The 12,411-nt window shown below is 39.8% G+C and overlaps 1 protein-coding gene across 2 annotated transcripts in view; it reads left to right on the top strand.

Moving 5' to 3' along the window:
- The window catches only part of MPPED1 (metallophosphoesterase domain containing 1), a gene marked incomplete at both ends in the record, with an annotated part of 45,938 nt that extends 33,831 nt beyond the window's left edge, over positions 1-12,107 (top strand). The window contains 3 exons of one of the 2 annotated variants that reach the window (XM_082280453.1): positions 3,624-3,739; positions 8,333-8,446; positions 11,989-12,107. In XM_082280453.1, coding sequence (XP_082136579.1) covers positions 3,624-3,739; positions 8,333-8,446; positions 11,989-12,107 — 349 coding nt within the window. Of the gene's footprint in view, positions 1-3,623; positions 3,740-8,332; positions 8,510-11,988 lie in introns of both variants that reach the window. The other variant, XM_082280452.1, reaches the window with a different exon arrangement.
- Between the last annotated feature and the right edge of the window lie 304 nt (positions 12,108-12,411).

Here is a 12,411-nt window from a genome sequence, read left to right as displayed (position 1 = left end):
CTATCATTCTGTAAGAAAATTATTCCAATGGTTACTTTAGAACAGAAAGATAGAAATTCAGTACATAAAGCAACATCCGATTGCTAGCACAAACTCTGATAATTCAGCCCTTTTTGTGTGGCAGATTATTTGACCTGCAAAACTTGTGCATGTGTTTTAAACATAAGGTTAATTGTGCTGTAAACAAATTCACCTCCGATATATTTTTCCTCTGGAGTCTTACATGTAGACAATCATTATTCTTATCAAAATAATAAAATGGTTGAATTTCAGTAGACTGTTGGAGACACTCAAACTGTTCATTTGAAAAAGGTAAGTCCTAAATCAAAGTACATTTCTACAGATGAGTGCTTCACTTCAAAGGTGAAATACATTAATGAGGTATGTCTTTAATTGCCAAATAAATTTTTCTTGGGTTGGTTTCTTTTTTTTTTTTTGAGCATAGTGGATTTTTCTCTTGTAGAACATACATGACAATATTTTCATTGTCAAATGTAAAATATTACTGAAAAATACATTGTAAAAATAATTACACTCTTCCTGAGTATGCACTAACTGGGAATACAGAAATTCAGTGCTTGATATAAACAATTTAACTTTGTTTTCAGGTTCTATCATAAATGCAAATTTTAGACAAAGTTGTCTTTGCATGATACCCAGGTCATGGACTCATTAGTGGGTATTAGAGAAGAAGGCTTTTTCCCTACTCAGAAACTTTGATGGCTGTTTTGTTATAAATTTTCAGAAGAAGGGACTTGGGGATTTATAAAATCCCTATGTGCTTATAAAGATGGTTTTTGCTTTGGGGGTGGGGGCATTGAAGTGTGTGATTTGTCTTCTCTCCAATGTAAAGCATGCCAATATCCTCTGCTGAATCCTTTCTTGGACCTGTTTTTTTTTTTTTTTTTGCCAGAAATATTCCAGACATTTCCTTCCATCTCGGGATTGTCACAAAAGACAGCATAATGGCAAATCACACAAGTTGTAACATCTCCCCTTCACAAAAGAACAGCTCCAGCATGCATAACTTACCAGCCCCGCTGCAGTCACCACAAAGGGAGCGAGGGAGGGAGGAGGGAGGGACGGGGGAAAGTGCTTCTTGTCTTAATAAGCAGATCATGCCTATTCATAAGTGGAAATGGGCTTTTTTAGAAAGTGGCCCTGTGTAGTCCAGCCCTGGCAGAGGCAGGCAGAGGCTCTCACAGCTGCGTATGCAGTTTGTGGTCATCTGGATTTCAGCAGGATTAAGCTGGCTTTTGGTGAGACCTGTGGCAGTCATGATTATTTATCTTTAAAAATGCTTTACTGTAGTCTTACAATAATTATTCTGTGAGTTTTTGACCTGTGCTTCTTGGGCAAACACTGGTCTTTCCCCTCAGTTTCTTTTCTGTGTCTGACATACCTGTGGGATGGTTGCCTCCCCTCACTTCCCATTGGGGAACCGGGGTCAATCCTGTCCCAGCCCAGCAGCACCAGACCAAGTGAGGGGTGGAAGCAGGGATGTATATCCACTGAAACTGTCCATGAGTTAAAAAACATGATTTACTGTGCTGGCACTTCTTTTGCCACTTATTTGTCCTTGCAAATATTTTCTGTCAGTGAGATATTGCTGCTGGAAAATGTGCCCTGGGCCTACAGATGATTTGCCAAACAGTTGTGTGTTTTTGTCCTGGTGAAGAAATACACGTGGCATGTTAGGTGTGGAATGCAATCTCAAGGCAGGAAAGGATGAAGAGTTTAGAAAAAGCCAACCACTGTATATTTTTACGAAGCCTCCCACTTCTGTAATATCCAAGCACCTCACAAACTTCAGGGTTTTTGTTTTCAAGGCATTCCTCTGTGGTAAAAATACTTTCCTTCTCTCAGTGCTGAGCTGAATGTAAGGAGGAGCTGATCCAGCTCCACAGAGCTTGTATGATTGCTGTGTGGCAATGTCACATGGTAACATTACTGGTACCTTGCTGAACAATAAGCCAGTTAGGAGACTCCTATAATTGTTTGGGAAAAGACCTTTGAGATGATCGAGTCCAGCCATAAACCTAACACCACTAAACCATGTCCCCAAGTGCCACATCTACACATCTTTTAAATGCTTCCAGGCATGGTGACTTAGCCACTGGCCTGGCTGGCCTGGCCAGCCTGTGCCAGGGTTTGACCTATCAGTGAAGAATTTTTCCCAATATCCAATCTAAACCTCCCCTGGTGCAACTTTAGGCCATTTCCTCTTGTCCTATTGATTGTTACCTGGGAGAAGAGACCCGATTCCCACCTTGCTAAAACCTCCTTTCAGGAAATTTTAGAGAGATAATGTCTCCCCTGTGCCTCCCTCTAGACCCTGGCAGCAGGAAGTTGAGAAAAGGCTGCTTGGAATGTTGAACAGGTAACCAGAGAAGTGTGACTTTGTGGCCTGATACAGGGATGTGTCTTTATCTTAGCCAGCTGCCTTGGCCTGAGCAGTGTTACTCAGAACATGATTTGTGCTTCACAGCTAGTGCTGTTAGCATCTCTCCTTCACACCCTTAGCATCTCTTCTTCACCTCCCTCATCACAGCTTCTGGAGGCTGAGATTTACGTTTCTGGTCCCAATAGCAGATGTTCAAAGTTTCATCTTCTTTTTTTTTTTCTCCTGGGACACCTGTTTCTCAAGACCCTGGTTATCCAGGGCATGTGATGAAGAGGCAGGGGATGAGAAAGAAAGCCTTTCAGTCATCAGTAGTTGAGCCTCTTTTTGTCTGTGGAAGAAAAGCCTTCTGTTCATTGTTCTTCAAATATGGTATGGCCAGAAGATGTCAGTCAAAAAATTATTAAAACTTCCAGCCTAAAACTAACCCCTCAATTTTATGACCTAGAATTGGAGCCTAGGCAGCAAGACATAATTTAACACTGTGACATAATTGCTGTGAAATATAGCTTTTTAATCAATGGGATAGGAAGATAAATTGTGTTCTGACTGGCAGTGTTACCGTCCTGCTGCTCCATGATGCACTGCTCCATAAGTATGTTTTAAAAAATGTAAATGCCTGTCTGATAAGAAATCCTGGATATGGAAAGTCTTACTTAAAAGCAAGTCAACACACCAGAGGACAGAAGAAATTTGTTTGTAAGAGAAGCAGCAGCATTCTTGTTCTGATGAGATGTATCCAATTAGGGAAACAAAGCAGCAGAGATGATGTCTCTGACTTTGGAGCAGGATCTGTCATGGTGCCAGGGTCTGTCCTTGTCCAGCTGGTCATAGGCTAAGGGCCAAACGTGCTGGGAGCCAATGTGAAACATAAATCATGTGTAGGTGTCTGAGACAGCTGTTCTTCTAAATGTTGTGAGAGTCAGTGTGATAATCCACACATGGAGGTCTTGGTATCCAGGGCTTGTAAGTAGTTGGAGGAATACTGTGAATATTTTACTGTATGCTGTCTACTGGAAGTGGGGAGGACTGCATGGATTTGCCATTCAAGTTAAACAACGCTGCTTGTATGGAAAGAGGGGATTACTGTGCACACAAAGAAGAAAAAGAATGCTATTTGTGTCTTCAAATTCCATGGTAGTAAAGAGTCAACCTCAGTATTTTAATTAGATAACCAGTACATGGAAGTACCGCTGAAGACATTCTCCTCCTCTCTTGGCAGGCAACCTTGGTTTTATGGCTGGGGCTTTAATCTTCCACGAGGCCAAGCACTATTAGAGAAATGGAACCTTATTCCAGATGGAATAGATATTCTTATAACACATGGACCACCTCTCGGTAAGAAATTATAGTGCTCTTAGCTGTGTGTTTCAGATGATTATATGGTAACTGATGGCTCTCCTTAGAAAAACAGTGCAATCCTGACTTAGAAAAGTCAAAAGCAACATGCATACTGATTTCAGCAGCTCCAGGACTTCAGCTCATGATTACCTGTGTCACCTCTGCTCAATGGCTTAAATTAAATAATGGCTTAAAAAGTAAAACCTTAACATAAAAAGCCATAATGAGCTTTATAAATAAGCAGGGTCTAGTTTTCCTATGCATATGTCTAATCTGCCACTGGTGAAATTACTAGATTGAAAGAGTGGAGCCTGTTTGAAGAGAAATGCTGGATTAGGGTCTTATTTTTTATCACTTTCTCCCTGACTTGCAGTAGCATTCTCCCACCAACAAGTACCCAGAATCTCTATTTTTCCTCATCATACTGACTTGGTGCATCTTCTGCCTCACAAATCCAGATGCTCCCCATTGTTTGCCTGTTCTTTGGACAGGATTGTTGAACTGCTTATCTGTAATACAATTTGGCAACATGAACACATCTAAAAGAAATAGTTTTGCATGTGCATTTCCCAAATATTAATACAGGTGATATAAAAGCTATCTATCTACAATAAGAGATTTCTTGTATTTCTAGAAAATTTTGACATTACCTTTGCTACAGAAACAATACAATCACACAAATTTGTCCAGATTCAGTGAAAGCTCAAGGCTTTTAAGGTTTTTTTCGATCTATTTAACATATAGCAGTCTATATTTAATGGGAATGTGTGTTTGACTATCGCTAATTTAGTAAATGGACATGAACAAGAAGCATGTGCTCAAGTGTTCTGCTGAGTCTTACTGTGCTTTGTGTGAGATGAAGGCAGTTGGTTTCTTTAAACCTTTAGATTCCCCAATTTCCTGAAGCTAAAACCCTCGTCTTCCACCCTTTCTTCTCTTTCAGAGCTCGGAGGAGAAAGTATCTAAAGGGTTTGTGTTTTGTTTTCTTTAGAAAGAAATGTTTGCATTCCACTGCTCACTAATCCGGGGGGGGGGGAAAGTAGTTCTTTGTAAGCAGGGTTTCTCACAGTTAGGGGGTTGTGTTTTGATTCTTCACCTAAGTGGAGTCTCATGCCATGCCATGGACTGATTTTAATATGAGCATGTATTGTAAAAGTGGATGTCAGAAATTAAGTGTTTTGGCCCTTAAGAGATATCAGCTCCAAGCCATTAGTATGGGGGTAATCCCTGTTCGAATCCAAGGCATGATGCTGTGTCTTTCATGCAGTTTTATTTATAAGTCATATTTAAAACTTTTTCAGAAGCTTTTTCCAGACTTAGAAAGCCCCTTTTGAAGCCAGCTAACCAACTGTAAAACAATCCAGCCTTCAGCTGAGTGAACATTCACTTGAAATCCCTTGTTGGAAAGTGGAGAGTTTCAACCACCTTGCTGCTTTAGCCACCAGGTCTCTCCAGTAGCCTCTGGGATCAACAGAGGGAGGAGGACCCCTAAAGAGCACTGCAGAGCTGGCACTCAGCAGACAGACTTTAGTAATAAATTTAATAGAAAATTTAGTAATTGAAAAGTAAATTAATAATTGCAGTAATTCTGAGGAAGGGCCACCCATCTCCAGTGATTGTAATGGAGTAATGTGAATTCCTCCCATCTGCTTGGCTCAGTATGTGCTCTCTCTATTTTTTTTTTTTTTTTTTTAATTCTTTATCTTCAACCATCCCCCAAGAATTTTCTTTTTTTTTAGAAGTTCCTGTTCCTTTGTCTCTCTCTTACTGATGCATTAATAGGTGGCTCAGGCACAGAACCCTCTGCCTGAGGGCAGGAGCTGTTGGTCTCCCTGACACCCATGGCAACAAATATATGACACTTCAAAGAAATTAACACTTTGCCTAACTTACAGAACCACCTTATTGTGCAGCTCTGTCCACAGACCTTTTGGGAGACAGGATAGGATCCTCCTTGACCCTCCTAGCCAATTATTTTAACCACAAAGCTGATTCCTGTTGTTCTGATCTACTGATCTACAACTCACTAGAGTTGTTCCTAATGATCATAAATAGCAATCAGTCCTCTTGCAAATTCTGGGTGTTTTATCCAGCATGGCTGCCTAAATTCTGCCCATCATCCATTTTCTGTGCTGGTTTCTCATTCTCTGACTTCAGAAAAGTGTGCATCCTCCTAAGCTAATTAATACTACGTTATTGCATAGATTTTAGGTCTGATTTAGATGCAGAAGTACCATTAAGAGTTAATGAACTTTGTTTTTCATTTAGCCATGTAACAAAAATCCAAGTAATTTTTCTCTTCTGTTTTAGAGTAGTGCTTTGGGATGAAACCAGAGCAGGGATACTTGGGAGGTTCACACAGGATGAGAAAGCAAAGGTTAAACCAGCTATTTTTGACCATTTTATTAGTAACCTGCTTATTATTATTCATAAAGAAATGCCATATATTTCATAGCTTATGAAATATAGTATTTGTGATTATGAGGTCAGTGTTAATGCTCATTTCTATATCAGCATATTTTTGTTTCCTAAAGATCTGCATTTATGATTCTTTTATTTCTCTTCCAAAAGTTCACTTTCTTTTCTTTGTTTTTAATTTAATTTCACCTTTAAGTCTTCATTTGCAGCTGTCTGCTTGATAGTCTGTGACAAAGATTTATACTTTCCTGACAGCTGCAGAAACCTGTTTCAAGTAACCAAACATTAAAAAACCCCTAAGATGAACTCTAATTGTTAGCTAGGTGTAATCAATTATTCTTAGTTTGTGTAGTCAGGTGTACATAATAAGCTGCAAACATATGGGAAGGCTTCAGAAGGGTGATAATGCATGTAAACAAAAACATGTTCAACATAAATAATGCTTAATTTAATGGAGAAGTTAATTTTATGGATTTTTGTTTGTGAAGTTTTTGAAGTGGAAATACTTTTGGCTTTATATTTGCCACAGACATTTTGACAATTAACTGTTTCAAATCATTGGAGTAGTAAAACCCATGGTTATAATATGTTTACTAAAAAAAAAAAAAAGCATGTCTGGATTCCAGAGGAATTGCTGGCCTCACTTTGACATTATAAATACTGTTTTCTCCAGTGAATTTTCACCTCCTTTTGATGGCACAAGTGAGTTCAGCAGAAGAGAGCATTGCTCAATCTGGCTGTAGTTCAGCAGGGCTTTCTTTTTCTACATCCCCTGACAGGTGCCAAGCAGCACCTTCAAGTCTTTGGCCATGATCAGAGCTTCCTCTTTTTGGCACTTAGGATGCCCCATTCCCAACTCTTTTCTGAAAATTGAGCTTAGCTCTCCGAGTAGCTATGAAACAAGTGCAAACTTTTTGCCATTTTGATAAAACCTCACAGTTTACCGAGCCCAGTTTTCAAGCACTGGCAGCTACAGAGGTATTTCTCAATGTGTGAACCTACCCTGAAGCTCTAGTGAATCTGAGAGCTTTTCCAAGAGCTTGAATTGAAAAGACCACAATTCTGGTCTTTTAAGCCAGTTGGTTGGCTGCTTAGCCACGCTTGAGTGGACATCAAAAGTAAATGTATCGAAACCAGGTCCAGGCTCTGTACCTCTGGCTAAAGGCACAATATATTCACACTACTGCAGCAAATCCAAGAGATGCAAAGCTACGACAGGCGCGCAGGGAAAATATCAGAACAACAAAATAAAAGCAGGAAGATTTTGTCTTTTAGGTTTCCAAATTTGAGCCTGATGAAAATGACTGAACAATAGGAAGAAAACAGATTGGTTGTTGCAAACACTCCAATACAACAACATCCTCCTTATACTACTACTTGGAAGGAAACATGAGACTTCAGTTGGCAGTAAACATCCCCCTGCAGTATTTTTAGACAAAGAGGCAAGTTGATGTAACATTTCTGTCTATTTTTGTAAGAAATAGATTTTTGCACAATTTTTGTGCAAATAAATGCAACACTTAAATACGTCTTCTGCAAAAGGCCTGAGTTTCTCTTCCTATCTGAGATCCATCAGTTCAGGCAAGTGGGACTTGCTGTGCCATAAAGTGGTTTAACTTGAGGATGTTATTTTTGGGGCATGCAGTAAATTCCTCACCTGAGCTCCACTACTGTATGATTCAATGTGTTAACAATATAGTTGTGTTATTGGCAGCACAGATTCTGTTACATCAGTTCAAGTGTTCAATCTAAAAAAGTAGGTCCCAGGACTGGTTTTAAATACCTAAATGTTCATTTAAATTCTTTAGAGGCTCGCTGTGGACTTACTGCTCTTTGCACCTCATTCTCTTCAGGAAGAAAAATGGGTAAAGCATTGAGTTATCCCATGAACAACAGTGTGAAAAATGCTTTGATTGCAGTGATTATTCTTTGAAAAACAACTGGAAAGAGTTATCATAGTCCTTTTTATCCAGATGAGCTTTTATGGTTTTCCTTCAGTATTTTTCTTTCCTTCCTCTTCTGCTTACCAAGGCAGACACAGTTTTTGCCACTTCAGTTCTTCTGTGGCTGTTTGTGAAAAGGCATGAGACATGAAATCTCAAAAGTGCTGTATAACAGCACAACTTTGTTGATTACCTGTCTTCTCTTAAAGCTTTCCTTTCTTTTCCAAAGGTTTTCTAGACTGGGTTCCTAAGAAAATGCAACGGGTAGGATGCGTTGAGCTGCTGAACACAGTCCAGAGACGAATACAGCCAAGGCTTCATGTTTTTGGACATATCCATGAAGGTCAGAACACATTTCTTTTTATATATATGTATTTAGAAACCACAAAGAGAGAAGGCTTAACCAGTGTTTTCAAACTTGAATGTCTGAACTGAAGCACTTCTAGAATTCAGATACGTATTTAGCTGCATATTCAGAGGTGAAATCGGCTTATAGCCACATTTCAATATTTGCACTTGAGTTTCTCTTTCACTTTCTACTTCTGTAAAACAGGTCAATGCTTCCTTCACAGGGAAGTGAAGTTTTACTGTGAGTTTTAAAGTTAGAACCCAAGTCCACTAGGTACAGAAAGTGACTAAATATTAGGATGGAGGGATTGTATTTTCCTCAGCAGAATCTGTGCTTTACAATAATTCATGTCAGATCTCTGTGTCTCGGCTTCTGTGCTTGTAAACGGGGTAGGAATGCTTTGAGGGGTGCTTCTAAGGCTTGATCTTCAAGATTGTACAATAAAGGTTGTCTCTCCCCATCAGTGTGTATATGAAGTTGAAATCATGAGGGATACCACCACTGACTTGTGTAGAAGTTCCAAAATATTTATGGATGCGTTTAGTTGCTTTGGCAGGGGAAACATTTTATGCCTAGACAAAACAAGTGGTTCTCTTGACTATTTGGTATTTATCGGGGAAAAAAACTGGGTTCCCTTCACACAAGCCAGTAAATGGTGACAGATATGCTCTGCTGAAGTCAGTGACAGCGGGAGTTCATCCCCAGGCAAAGGGAGAGGTAGATGCTGTCTGTCCTGCTCACAAAGCAAGGCAGCAAGAATTCAAGCAGTGCCCCCACCCCAAGCAGAACGCAGTGGGCTGTGCAGGAGCGAACCATTGGCACGTGAGTGTGCATTATCAGCTGCTCAGTGCTTGGCAGTGTTAACTCACTGGCAGGAAAAGGTACTCCACAACTACTAGTTTTCTGCTGCTGGGACTGCTCCAGCCTTTGCTGGAGGGTCTCTGTGGGTCTCACCAGTGTAGAAATGGCAAAACCGCAGAAGCTGGCCTTCAGATACTTCTGGTTTTGTGAAGAATCCTTCCCAAGAAGTCCCTCTCTTACTTGCTCCTGGGGGCTTTCACCATGGCACATTAGAAGTGACACCGCTGAGAGGTGTGCTGGTGTAAAATTAATGGATAAGATGTTAAGATCATTATTTTATAGCTCAAGGATTAGGTCCATTTTCCTTATGTGTCTCATCTGCGGTGACCTGTTAATGCCTGGTTAATGTCCAAAGTGCTGTTAAATCACAGAGTAAGCAAATAATGCTGCTAGAGCAGTCTTTGATATTCCAACAGAGAGAGCTGGTGAATGCAGTTCAAGCTCATTGTCATTTCAGAAATTGTAAGCCAAGAGGGTTGTAGGGGATATAATCAAACAGCAAGCCATGAAGCTTCAGGCAGGTAAACAAAATCACATCTGCTAAAACCAAGCCCAACTTTGTCTCTCGAGGGAAGAGAATGGCACCTCCATAGAATGGTAAATCCTGTGAATTAATGAAGTTGGCACACTAGGTATCAAAACACAGAAACAAGGTACTCTTCTTGTTAACTATCATAATTTAGAGAAAACAAATGGGGAACTGCAGAGCCTGTTTTTCAGTGGGATGCTAAATCTCTGCAGAGGAGAATTCCCATTGCAGGCAGCCTGTGCAAACGAAGCTGCACTTTGTAGAGAGAATGCATGATTTGAACAGATGAGTTCTTCCTCTGAGCGAGCACAGCTACATCTGCAGCAGTCATTTATTGAACATCTGGGGGGAAGAGATGCTTATAAGAGATGTTTCTTCCCTATTCCCTCTCTGCACTACCATGTCTGCCAAAAATACCTCTGCACATGGGCTTGCTGCTGAACCACCCATGGAAGGGACAAGCAGTGTGGCAGGGGCTCTGGCTAAAATCCCGGTTTTCCCATTACAGCCAGTACTCCACTGAGGTCATGGCCAAGGCAACTCTGCTAGCAGTAGGGCAGAACTGAAAGCTGCAGCATTAGGAATCTTCCAGCAAAAGGAGTGTGTTAGCAGGCTGATTCTGTTCTCTCCAAACACATAGCTGAAGAGAAAGAAAGTCCCAGCCATGGTGCTGACTGTCCTCCGTGCATTTTGTGTTTTCCTCAGAACAGTTGTTCTGTGGCAAACAGAAAGGGATTTAAAGAAATGCCTGTGACAGGAACCTGACAGAGTTTTTTCCCACCCTGGTCCCTAATTATAGTGTGGTTTTGCCATGGGAGGTGCAGGAGGCTCTGCATTATTCAGGGTATTTTAAGGAACCAAAAAGAAAAGAATTTGGCTACTGTTTCTTTGTTTGCAAATTATGCAACTTTCAATGCTTCTGAAAGACACAAAATTGCACTCAGAAAAACCATGGGGTCCTAGGTACCTAGGATTTGAATAGCCAGAACTCAGTATGTATATAGCAATGAATACATTTCACTATTAACTTCATCAAAGGTGAGATTGAATCTTAGTACAAATGCTTTCTACCAAGTAATTTCCCCAAAATAATGCATTTCTGATGATGAATGCAGTTCTTCATATTGAACATAATATTTCAGTGAAAGTTTCCAATATTAAGATTTTAGCTTTCATGTAACCAAGCTTATATTTTTTCCTAGTGATTCATTAAAAGATTTTTGACAATGGAGAATGTGTCTGCTTTTTCATAACATCAGGGCTGTCAAGGGGCTTCTTCTTCACTTTCTGAAACAGCATTTCACTGTATTTCTACAGGCATTAGAGCTGAAAGCTTGGTTTTCTGCAGATTTAGCTCTGGAATTGTTTGCCTTGGGTGTCTAGCTGGACATGAGATGTAGCTGAAGCTTTTCACCACTGGTGAGACACATGAACGTGTGTGTTCTCCTGTAGAAATGGTACAGTGTTTTAGGGTGTGAATTCACCTTGTCTGTTAGTGCATTAATAAAGCCATTTTTTCTCAGCCTGGATAGGCATTTTAGTGACTTTCCATCAAGTTTGGTCAACAAGCTCAAAGGCATAGCAAGAAGAGGTTCCTACTAGGCAAATCCTGCCCGGATGCACTTGCACACGTACTTGCCCTAGTGAAGCAATGCTTTTTCTTCACTGGTTGCTTAAAGAATGTTCAACACAGGGCAGGAAAAAAAGGTGGGAAGATTAGAATTGCCCAAAGTTTGCTGCACTGATGACTGCAAGCCTAAATGATCAGAAGCATGTTTCTTAAAATTCTGCAATTGCTTAAGCTCTATCTTCTCATCCTTTCCAAAACTAAAAAGGTTTTAAGAAAAAATCTTTGCAGAGAAAAGTATCTGTCTTTCTAAGGAGGTTTGGTGAGCTGGCTGCCAGAGATAATAGCCATTAGCTCCTGAGGGCCCATTTTGCATTTCTTACACAATTTTAAAAGTTCTGATGTAGGAAAAAGATGGTATTGATTCAGGGAACATTTATGTTTTGCACGAAGAGAATTTTTAAATTCCTTCTGAGTAATAAAAAATGTGGCACTTACCATTGTGTAATAAAAGTAATGAAAAAATAAAAAAGATAATAATGAATAATGAGAGTAACCAGAATTTTTCTTCCTTTGTAGGTTATGGTGTCATGGCTGATGGAACCACCACCTATGTGAATGCATCTGTGTGCACTGTGAATTACCAGCCACTTAATCCGCCTATAGTTATTGACTTACCTACTCCAAGGAACACATGATTATAATGAGGATTTAAAGTTGTATCCAACACATTAGCAACTTTATATTGCTGGCTGAGAATCCCAATAGGGAACCATTCAACAAAAAAAAGCAAAATCCTTCTTTTTTTCCCTGCTAGCTCTTCACAGATAAACTTAGAGTAACAAAAGTGGACAAGCAACAAAGACGTTTTGGTGCCAGAAACAATTAAAGACTAACATTTCACCATTAAAATGTTTGTGAACACAGAAAAGTGAATGCATTCCACATATATATATATACATATATATATATATCTATATATATATATATATCTCTAGTAGG

Source organism: Coloeus monedula, assembly GCF_965178545.1.
Source record: "Coloeus monedula genome assembly, chromosome: 4".
Lineage (NCBI taxonomy): Eukaryota > Metazoa > Chordata > Aves > Passeriformes > Corvidae > Coloeus > Coloeus monedula.
Note: the sequence above shows the minus strand (reverse complement) of the source record. Positions and strands in the feature narration are given on the sequence as shown.